Raw genomic sequence first — 11,620 nt, 5'->3', positions numbered from 1 at the left:
AGAAGGCTGAGGGGGGACCTGGTGACTGTCTATAAACTCACTAGGGGGGACCAGAAGGGTTTAGGGGAGACACTGTTTCCCCTAGCACCCCCTGGCATGACGAGGAACAATGGACACAAATTATTAGAGAGTAGATTTAGATTAGACATCCGCAAGAACTACTTCACAGTTAGGGCGGCTAGGATCTGGAACCAACTTCCTAGGGAAGTGGTGCTAGCTTCTACCCTGGGGATCTTTAAGAAGAGGCTTGATGACTACCTGGCTAGACTCATTTGAGTCCAGTCTTTTCTCCTCCCCAGGTGGGGGGTCAGACTTGAAGATTTACAAGGTCCCTTCCGACCCTACTTCTATGATTCTATAAGTGCTTACAGGGCAAAGTTAATTGCTTTCCAGTGGCTGCCTTTGTCAGCTGACTCCAAAGAAACCAGACCTAAGAGGGAGTTTTGCTTACTAGTAGTATACTTTAGTTTTTGTTTTTTTGCTGCCTGTGTGGGCCAGATGCTTACCTGCTACCAAGGCATTCAGCACAAAGGCACAAATATTTCACTGTACTGCAAGTGAACAGGCATATTCACTGACCCTATCTCAAGATTAGTAAAAAAGAGATCTAAATATCCCACACAACATGGCATGCAAGGGCGAGTGGTGCCCCCTGAGACTGGGGGCGGGCACCAGAGACTGATCGCCGACTGGGAGGTGAGGTCCCCCAGTGGCCGATCGCCACTGCTGGCACTTCTCTCAGTGCCCCCATAATCTCAGGGGAGGCACTGGCTGGCACTTTGCTTGGCGCCTCCACTCCCTGGCTGCCGAGGGCCAATCTTTGCCCCCCCCAACGCATCATCTATGATGGCATGTGTTGTGTTGATTGTATGACAAAAGAGCTTTGTATTAAAGAACACTTAAGCTCCAGGAGGCCTTTTTTAATTAATTTGGTTCAGTGGGACTCTTGCTGAATTTGAGCTTTCTCTCTATAATGGCACCAGTTCTTCCCAGTAAACATCTCTACATTCCTGTGAGGTAGTAAAGCCATTGACTTTCTAATAATATTGTTAATCTTAGCTCACAGCAGGTTTCTGTTATTTACATATATACTTTATTCTCTTGTAGATGAGCTGAAGAAATTGCAAGAGCAGATGAAGAAGTTACAGGAGCAGTTGCAAAAGACTGCCATTGAGCAGCCATCCAGCTCAGGCCCAGCAAAGAAAGCTCCAGGTATGGAGGCTAATTAGATTATTTGTCTAAAACCCAGCCCTGTGCTATATGCTCTGCTGTTACAAATCCCTTGTGTGACCCTGGCAGGACACTAAGCCTCAGTCTCCCCATGTGTAAAATGGAGATGATTGATGCCCCATGAGTTGTGAAGTATAAGTACCTGAGGTTCTCAAACAGGTGCTTAGTGCCTGTTGTTTGGGATACTGGTCTCTTTCAAAGCAAATATGGATAGGTTCCCATTGTATTTGTAACATGTGGGAGGCAGGAGTGACACCACTGGATGTTGAATGTGGAATAGATAAAAATGGGGGATTGGTTGTGTTTTACTGCACTTCTGTGGTTTGTCTTTCCACAGTATGTCAAGTCACTGAAAATGAGCTGCTGGCTCCCAGCCATCTGTTGCTTTTGGCACACGCTTCCATGGCTGGCTGCAGCATGGATTTCCACAATTTCTTGCATGTAAATTCTTACATAGGGAAATGTTTTTTTTGAGCAGTTCTGGCTGCTTGTGTCCAGATCAGGAGGTCTCCTAAATACCTTTTGTGTTTGTGCAGCAGGGAAACCACCTTGCATGCCCTTAAAGGAAAGGAAAATGCAGACACTACAGGAGTCACCGTGTTTCTCTGCCCAGCTTGATGCACATGCATTACCACTAGCTAAACGGGGAGCCCAGAAAGCAAAGCTTTCACCGGGAGGTACGGTTCTTACTCTTGGGTTCTGGTGTGTTGGAGTTGCACTACTGCTCAGTAGAGATTTAGTCTCTGGTCCTCATTCCCAATGGAAACCTACTGAGTGACCTTTAATTTAGTAGTTATGTACCTGCAGCAGCTTACATGTGGGAACAAGAAACTTGGGACAGGCTTGTTTATCCAGCTGAAGCTGATCTCCGTGCTATAACACCTACCTTGCTACCAAAAACTAGTTGAGCTTGTTTAATATTAATTCAGATATGTCTAATACGCAGTGTGCTGCAATTCTCATCTCTGGAAATGAGAGTTATGCAATAGATTTTGGACGCTGACATAGCCTGTCTTGGAAAATGCTATCACTTGGAGCACTTACAACTGAAACGGGACTGCTCCTTGAGATTCCAGTCTAGGGAATAGGCCTGTCCAGAAAGGGCAGTGTAAACACTGATTAAGTATTCCTATAACATGGGCTCAGTTGGTTAAGTTTAGGCTGGTAGAATTTTTAAGAAAAAATATTATTTTTCATTAATTTATGATTATTTTTTCTGTCACTTGCAGAGAACAAGAGTTCTCCTCTAAGAACAGTATTAAGTTCATCTTTCCAGCCTCTCAGATCTATTGGGGGGAACACCCCCAAAGTTGGAGTCAAAGAGAGGACTTCTCACTTGCCTGAATGTTCCAGCATGACTGATCAGCCAGTCTCTGTGGAAGCTTTCTCTGGCCTGAGATTGAGGTTGGCAAGCCAAAGCTTTTTTTATCACTTTCAAATAAGTAGAGAGAGGACATGATCTTTCCAGTGTGTAACATTGGAGGCAGCTATGTGAAATGCATTGTGAATGGTGGGTTCAGACTGTCAGGGATTTGGTATACCTGTATCTTATTTATCACTTCCCCATGCCAGAATATTCATTAGTCAGGGTGCTGTTGAAGTAAAGCAACACCATTGGTCAGAAGTTAACAGTTGGATAGTAACATGCTGGGACACCCATTTTTCCTCCCCTTTACAGAATGCCGACTGTATTCTTTTAAAAATGTCCTTATCATTTTGTTAATGTGCTTAGAAATGCTTCTTGTGATTATGCTCTGAGGACAGTGAGAGGAGGCAAAGAAAAAATGATACTCGGATTACACTGGCACTTTGCTATGAACTGCAGGACTGGCCCACTGTTGCTCAAACAAGATTTGCAATACTCTCTGTGATCACAAGAGGTCTCCTGTTACCTGAAATGGCTCCTTTCCCTGGAAACTACTCTGTTTACAATGCTCACTCTTGCCTGGGCAGCAGCAGTATTCCTCTAATCTAGTCATCATTAAAATCAATAGAATTAAGTACACATGAACCTTGCAGTGCACGCACTGTACCACAGTATATGATGGATCAACACAAGTTTGAAGGCTGTTGAATATTGATAACTGATGGCACTTTTCAGGTGATCTCAGGGAGTGAAATAAGGCACAGAACATGCTTTATTTCATACTCTCACAGGTTTTCCTGCAATTTCCCAATGGGAGTATTTTAGCTCTTTAAGCATAGACAGAGCATTTCATAGTATACAGGAAGGAGCAATCCTGCAGTGATTAGGGGATGCTTCAATAGTCTCGTGCCCTAATGAATTTAAATCTGTCTTTGCAATTCTAAATGTTCTGGGCTGACTCCAGGCATTTGTGCTGACATGTCAATATTTACTATAGAAAACCCCGTGTATCTTCAGTTGAAATGGAGAGGAAAATGGCTGGACGGAAGCTGATCCGACTGTCTCAGCTTCAAAACAAACTTGCTGGAGAAAATCTTGAGGAAACAGACTGGGTAACGTTTGGAGTGATAATGAAGAAAATCACCCCTCAGAGCTCAAACAGTGTAAGCAGTTTCATTGTATCATAAGCTTAGTCGTAATGAAATGATAGTGTTTTCACTGAAGAGCTAATTAGGTTTTGCATGCTTTATCAGCCAGCTCCAGATTTGCCTTTTTTTTAATTAAAACCAACTGTATTAAATATTCCAAGTAGACAAGACTCGTATGGTATTGTTGGTGTCTGTGCTCTCATGAACCTAGATTGCACTGATTCTGCTGTGTTGGGTATTGATATGAAAGCCAAGGCACATGACGCTGTATCCATTAGGATGTGTAAATCTGCTCAGGGATGGTTTAATGTAAAATGCAGGCACTTTCTTAGGTGTAGGGACCATAACTTAGGACTTCTGTGCCTCAAAAAAGTGTCCTAACTGCTAAGCCACAATTCTTCTGGTCCAGTGGATCTTGAATTCTGGGCTGCACAGTGGAATGACTTCAAGAGGAGGAATGGAAAGTGCCCAAACCTACTCTAGCCAATAGCCTAGTGATTGTGACACTCTTCTGAGCTGGGATTTGAAGCTGCTCAGGCCAAAGAGAAACTGTTAACCTGTATCTTATCTCCTGAGCGAGTGCTATAACCAGGGGGCTGTGAAAGGTGACATCTCTGTCTGGGCCTAAAAGAAGAGAGTGAGTTCTTTCAACGAAGTCTTATAGGTACCTAGCCTCAGGAGAGGGGTCTGAGCTCTGGATCCCAGGTGGACAGAAGCATCTCCCTGAGTGGAAAACAGCTGCTGCAAAGGGAAAAGATTTCAAGCATCTTCCTGTACTCCGTGTTTCCTATTGAGTATCTCTAGCTAGCTCCCTATTCAGTGCATTGACTGTTTTTCATCTCCATTGTCATGTGTCTGACTTCTCCCAGACCTGTATAGGGAACCTAGACCCCTATCAGAGAGGCCACCTGCTTGCAGTGTCTAATTTTTAGGCATCTAAATCATAGGATCAGAGGAAAGTATGTCTAGGAGGGACCTCATGAGGTCATCTAGTTTAGCCCTCTGCTCAAGGCACGATCACCTCTCACTAAACCAGTCCTTAAGGGCTAGATCTAATAAATCCCTTTTCCTGGCAAAGACAAGTGGTACCCTATTGCACACCTACCAGGGTTTTACCCTGTCTCATTCTAAAAGGGCCAAACTGTGCCTTTTCTACCACTTTCCTTGGGCTCATTCGGAAGGCTAGGATTGTGCATCAAGGAGTTGAGTATTAGGTGTGAGTTCTAGCTTAAACTTTGTGAGTCTTGGTTAAAATGCCACTTCAGTTTCATCAGCTGTAAAATGGGGTTAATTTCTTATTCACAGGGTTATTGTGGACTAATAAGAATCTGTCAGAAGTGCTGTATGGCAGTTAAATATTAGTAACAGCAGCAATAGAAATGGCCGATAAAAGGCTATTTTATCTTTTGAAATTACGTGTGTTAACAAATAGCATCATACTCTATGTACTGCTTAGAGGTCATAAAGTAGAAACAGGCAAAAGAGTAACTATTTTAAGGGTGACTCCTTTAAGCATGGGCAGTATTGGTGGTCTTCTTGTAAAGATCTAACCGAAAGTAAATGTTGTCTGCTCCAGGGCAAAACCTTCAGCATCTGGCGACTGAATGATCTGCGTGATCTGAACAAGTGCGTCTCATTATTTTTGTTTGGTGATGTCCACAAGGAACACTGGAAGACGGACCAAGGCACAGTCATTGGGCTGCTCAATGCTAATCCCATGAAACCTAAGGAGGGTTCAGATGAGGTAAGATGACTTTTGGCCACCACAAGGAAAAAATAAGCAATGATTTAAAAGGAAAACTTGGTTTAATTTAAATCAGATGTGATTTTATTTTTTGAATTTTTTTTAAATTAAATACACTTTTTTTTGTAAAAATCTGTTTAACATTAAATTATTTTTTTCAAAGTTGAAGATCCTAGTGAGAGTTTGGTGAGGAAAACAAACTTTCCTTTTTATGTGTGAATAAGAATGAGCTGGCAGGGATGAGATTTACTAGTTTTAAAATCATGAAGGATATGGTGACCATTTTTTCCCTTTGCATAGTGGTAAATAAATGATGGTATATAATGAACTTTTCTCATATGTTACTAGGACATTAAAGATGGTTGCTTTTTACTAGTTTAATAAAATTGTTTTAAAATGCCACTTTTTAGGCATTTTAATTGAATTTCCTTTCCATTTCTATCTAAATGTAGCTTGATACATATGAATAAAAAATACCATATAGTAAGCATATATTAGCAGACGCAAATGAAAGCAGATCTACCTTTCTTAACTACAGGTTTCCCTTGCTTTATGTGGGTTATGTATGTGTGAATTCACTCTTATGCGATGACTCTTTATACCAAAAATTCATTATATGCAAGGTAAATTTCACTCTTACGCAATCAGTGTGGTGGAAGCCCACAGTTAGCTGCTTTGTGTGGTGTATTATGGGAGTGATGCGCACCAAAATATAGTCTCCTGTGTGGATCTGTGCTCCTCGCTCATTGTCTGTGATACATTTCTGTAGCTGCCGTCCCCATTATGGCTTCTAAGCATCCCACTAACTTATCTCCTACCCCTCTCCCTATGTTTGTGTGTACCAAAATTATCTTGTAAAAGTGGGAGAAATGGGTCTGGGGGTCAGTACTGTCGAGGTCTTGTAAAATATCCTTGTTCGTTACATTGTAAAGTGGGTTCCCTTTATGCGAATTCGAGTTATGTGCCATTTTGCAGGAACGCATGTACAGCATAAAGCGAGGGAAACCTATAAAGGGAACAGATGCAAAGCTTTCTGCTTCCTTGCAAGAGAATGCATTGGGACGTTATCATTCTGCAATATAGGATATAGTAAATAAAAAAGGGGTGGGGTGTACTGATGGACCATCCTCTCCTTTTTCTCACTTGTTTCTAAACCAGGGGTGGGCAATTATTTTGGGCAGAGGGCCACTTACTGAGTTTTGGCAAACCATTGAGGGCCGCATAACAGGCAGCCCAGGGCAGATTAATATTCATTTTCTAATTTTTTTAGGGGCCCCATGGGCTGGATAGAATGGCTTGGCAGGCCGCATTTTGCCCACCCCTGTTCTAAGCAGACACTGTCAAAAAGTTCTTGTATTTTCCCTTTTTGATTCTCTTCCCATCTGAACATCCACCTTGGAGTTTTTTTTTTCCCCAGTCTTTTGTATCAGGGACCAGGGATGACACTCTTGCATTCAGCCCCATGTCAAACTGACTGGTTCTGTCCTCTCAAACCAGTACCATATGTGTCAGCTTCTGAGGAAAGTCTGCAGCATTTCAAGCATGGAGTGGCTGAGGGCTTGGTGCTCCCTTGGTATGTAGCGTGCTGGTCTGAGCCCTCAGGCCAACCTAAATCATCAGTTTTTCCATGTTCCATTCAAGTGCGTCGCCTTGGGGAGAGGCCTTGGGCACTTATCCAAACTTATTAGAAGCAATCAAAGCTGTGTAGGTACCCAGCATAATCAACAGTTCTGAAGCTGACTATCTCCTCTCATTTTCAAGGCTTTCATACTCCCTGTCAAAGCTGCTAAAAGAAGCCCTTGAAAATGAGGTGAGAGAGGAGCTGCAGAGCTAACTAGTTCCTGTCATTGTCAGTGCTTCTAATAGCAGCCCTTTGACAGCTGCTTCCCTTTCCCTATCTCTGGCACAGTTAAGGAGTGCACATATAGTTACAAAGCAGGCAGTTACAATGAGCATGCAGTCAGCTGAAGCACAATTCAAGCTACAAAGCAGAAATACTGACAGATTTTATATGCTTAATATACAGATAACCAGCATTTGCTAAAATATGATGTTTCCCAAGCTGTGGGAACTGTTCCTTGGGGAGGCACATGCACATCACAACAGTCAATGCCCCCTTACTTCAGCCACTGTCACTACTTACCTTGCCACTAGCTCCTGCTGCTGCTGGTAAAGGGAATCGGTAACAAGGGAAGTGGCAGTGGGAGCTGGAGGGCAGGTGGAGCACAGGAGTGTCCGACTTTACTACGGTGGGATGTAGACCCATAGGGTTTGGGAAACGCTGCTATCATGAAAACGATGGGCAATAAATCTGGACCGATGCTGCACCATGCAACCAATTGAATTACCCAAAATGTGTATAAATGAATGACTCTGTCAAGTGACCTGAAAAGTCCAGGCTTTTGGGACTGAACTCAAGAGCCCTCTGTTTATCCACTGATAATAAATAAATATTGTGTGGTCCTCAATAATACAGCTCACTTACTGCAGTGCCTCTAAGGATGACCAGCATTCATGAATCTGTTTATGGAGCCTTATCTTTACTCTTAGTGCTTTTTCTTTTTAGGTATGCTTGTCTGTTGATCATCCCCAGAAGATCCTGCTCATGGGTGAAGCCCTTGATTTGGGCACCTGCAAAGCCAGGAAGAAGAATGGTGATCCCTGCATGCAGAGTGTCAATCTGGTCTGTATCCCTCAGTCTCTAGGCCCCATTAAACTATTAATGTTGTGAGCTGTTGGTGATCCTGCCTTGAGCAGGAGTTTGGACTGTCTGATCTCCTGAGGTCCCTTTCAGCCCTATTTTTCTAAGAACAACTGGGAGATGTATGTCATGTGAATAGTGATAGTGATCCAAGCCATCAGAGCAAATGAAGTCGCTCGAGGATAGAGTTTAAGGGGAAAGAGGTGACTCCGTATTGAACATGGTGGGTCACTAGCTGAGTGGGGTGGCATTTGAAGCACACTTAGAATAGAACAGGGGCAATAGATGTATAAGATGCATGCAACAAATTTAGAATATGTCTTCGGAGCAGTTCATAGGGTCGTCTATAATACAGCATCCTAATGTCAACTGAATTATCCAGTGCAACAATAATGAATCGTGGGGAAAACTTTTCTGGCTGAAGGAACTGACTGGCAGGTTCTAACTGGCTGAAAATGTCTGACCTGGGAGTTATTGCTACTACAAACAATGTGCAGATGAAAGTTTAAAGATAGAATGAAATCATTTTCATTTTGTTGCTTACCAGGCTGAGGGGGCTGTTCACAGCATTGAACTTCCTGACAGACTAGAGATTTTAATCTATATTGTCTTGAAATGGGTCTAAAAAATTGTCATTCAAAATAGCTGTACAGTACGTCTTGCTTCTACGGATGCTTTTCCTTTGTACCTGTGCATTTAAGGAGATTATAAATTCTGTGGTCCTAAAACATGGAAACAGACAGGTAGATGAGTCAACATCAGAAATTAAACCTTTGGTCTTCCCAGGCTCGGGATGAGCTTATTTAACGGGGAAAATAAAACCTTTAATGCAGGGGTTCCCAAAGTTTTTATGCCATGGCCTGGCAAACGTGGCCTGGAAGTGACTATGGCCCAGCAAACCACAGCCTAACAATCGCAGCTGACTGCGGCTGGAATTTCCAGCTGGAAGACCGGTAAGAATGCCAAACCCTATACTGCTGCGGGCCCTGCAGAAGGAGCCACGTCCTCTCCACCTGGCTCTGGGGGGCTGCGGTTTGCTGGTCCACGGCCACTTCTGGTTCAGCAGCCAACCGTGCTGCAAACCAGCAGCCAACCAGCTGTGGCCTGGGGGTTGAGAACCCCTGTTTTAATGTATGAGATTTGCATTTTTTCCATCTAGCAATTGGTCCACAACAGCTGGCTAGTCACAGTAGTAAAGGCTTGTGTACTCATTTGCCAAGCTTGATTTCTTGCTTATAACCCACAATATCTGAGCATTTGCAGGTCAGTTATGAAAAGACCTTGTTGGTTGTCTCGGGCAATGTATTTAATTTTAATCGTCTGTTAGTTTTCACCAACAAGCCTTTCTGTCTTCTTCCTCTTAGAATGACTGTGAATATTGTCAGTATCACGTGCAATCTCAGTACAAGAAGCTCAGCTCGAAGCGGGCAGACTTGCAGTCCACCTTCTCGGGTGGCCGCGTTCCAAAAAGCCTGGCTTGTAAGAACCCCAGCTTGAAGGAGAGGCTGTGCCGGGAAGGCTTTTACTATGGAGGGGTTTCTTCAGCAGCCTACGCAGCTTCTGTGTAAGAGAACCACTAAACTTCCCTGGAGGCTTCTTAAAGCACTGTCTCTGGCTTTTGAGTACATTTCCTTCCTGGCTATGTATAACTGGGCCTCAAGGAAGCTTCAGAGAGACCCTTTGACCATCCTCTTCCTTTTGGTTTGCAGCCATACCTTGTTTTGCCAGGATATTGCTTGTCTCCATAAGCAGAATCAAAGCTTGGATGGCAGACTTCTCTAAGGGGATGGTAATAATATGGCCAAAGCAATAATCCATTGGGAGACAAGGGTCTGCTGTGCTGACTTCTTTCAAATGAGCCTTGTCAGTGGCAGGAAAGTCTCTGGATGTGTCTCCTGCATTTGGGTTTTTCAGGGCCCATTCCAAAGCCAGGAAGCTGTGGAAAGGCTTTGCTGGAAGTTGCCCAGTGTTTGCAAAACACTTTGAGTTTCTCACCAGTGCTACTTCATTGAATAAACTGAGTTTGTATGCAGCAAGTAGCTTCTCTCTCTTGAGCTAACGTCATCCAGCTTCATCACAGTGTTTGTGATCAAGTATCCTCTCAATATTATAACCACATATATTGAAATCTAGAGAGAAATGGGAAATCTAGTTTTGATACCAAAAAGCGGCCAAGCACAAAGTTCCTACTTCAGACAAATACCTGCTCAGGCAGAAGGCTGTGTAATTGGAGCTTTCATTGAATGGCTGAGATCACACTCAAGCTCAAATACCAGCCCTTATCCTTTTCTTGCTTCAAGTCATTGAATAAAGCTCACTTTTTGTGGTTTTTTTGTCTCTTTTAGTGCAGCAGCTGCAGCTCCAAAGAAGAAGATTCAAACTACGCTCACAAATCTGGTCGTGAAAGGAGCCAATGCAATTGTACAGGAAACTAGACAGAAAATTGGTAACGTTGTCTTTCTTCTTCTTCCTCCTCAGATGTTTTCAGCTGAATGGGTGATAGGTCTGCAGAGCTCGGGATGTGCAAGCTAGAGATGCTGGGGATTTGGTAGTTGTACAGATGGAATTTTTCAATTCACTTCCCATTCCCCTTGGCATCACAGCTGCAGGGCAAGTGTTGCTAAACAAATATCCAGTACGTTGCATTCAGGCAATAGCCAGTGTCAAAATCGGTGCTACCATGAGGGGGCAGTGCCAGCTTTCAGATCTCCAATTGTGAATCAGTGGGTTAAGACTTTGTAATTGAATGGGGTATTGGAAGTTTCCAGGAGTACTGAGTGTGCTCCTGAGGATCAGGCAAGCTGAATGGGCATAGCTCAGACTAGAGTCATGCAGCTACTGAGTGCTGAGCACAAATGGACTGACTGGTGCGCTGTTCAGTGGCAAGACATTGGCAGTGCCCTTGTTTGCCTGTCGCAGGGTGTTCTTGGTATTTTGTGTATTGTTTTTGCAGTTACAGGTAAGGGTTGGTAGTGGCATTTCTGGGGATTCCTTTGGCTCTCAATAGAGGGTGAACATAAGTCATTGAGTGGTCATAGTCATAGAGAAGTAGGGCTGGAAGGGACCTCCAGAAGTCATCCAGTCCAACCCCTGCCTGAGGCAGAATCATTCGTATCCAAACCATCCCATACAACCATAATCAAAACCAGGGGTGGACAAGTTTATGGCCTGCTGAAGGATTATGTTTGGCTTGCGGCAGGTTCCTCAATCGCATCTAGTCCAGGCATGTACACCTGGTCCTGCCATCTCCAGGCATGCAGCAGGGCTGGGCTGGCACAGTGGCCTGACTCCATTTCCCAACAGTGGTGGCTCCTGGCTGCTGCAGCTGCGAGATGTAGCCCTTCTGCCCCGGCACCCCAGTGAGTCTGTCCTGCATCCTCTGCTGGGGGTGGGACCTGTGCAGGCAGGGCACTCAGCCATGTGGATGGGAT

At 43.9% G+C, this 11,620-nt stretch overlaps 1 protein-coding gene across 2 annotated transcripts in view; it reads left to right on the top strand.

The window, feature by feature from the left end:
* MCM10 (minichromosome maintenance 10 replication initiation factor) overlaps positions 1-11,620 on the top strand; it is a 45,880-nt gene that overhangs the window by 7,620 nt on the left and 26,640 nt on the right. For both annotated transcript variants that reach the window (XR_002096074.1, XM_019509553.1), the window contains exons 4-11: positions 1,108-1,212; positions 1,767-1,907; positions 2,460-2,634; positions 3,594-3,759; positions 5,321-5,488; positions 8,055-8,171; positions 9,554-9,753; positions 10,535-10,635. Coding sequence is in view for 1 of the 2 variants with exons in the window: in XM_019509553.1 (XP_019365098.1) it covers positions 1,108-1,212; positions 1,767-1,907; positions 2,460-2,634; positions 3,594-3,759; positions 5,321-5,488; positions 8,055-8,171; positions 9,554-9,753; positions 10,535-10,635 (1,173 nt within the window). In the remaining variant the exon portion in view is untranslated. The remainder of the gene's footprint in view (positions 1-1,107; positions 1,213-1,766; positions 1,908-2,459; positions 2,635-3,593; positions 3,760-5,320; positions 5,489-8,054; positions 8,172-9,553; positions 9,754-10,534; positions 10,636-11,620) is intronic.

The sequence above is a fragment of the Gavialis gangeticus genome, unplaced genomic scaffold, assembly GCF_001723915.1.
Source record: "Gavialis gangeticus isolate Ggan-Ray unplaced genomic scaffold, GavGan_comp1, whole genome shotgun sequence".
Lineage (NCBI taxonomy): Eukaryota > Metazoa > Chordata > Crocodylia > Gavialidae > Gavialis > Gavialis gangeticus.
This window is presented reverse-complemented; position numbering and strand designations above follow the sequence as displayed.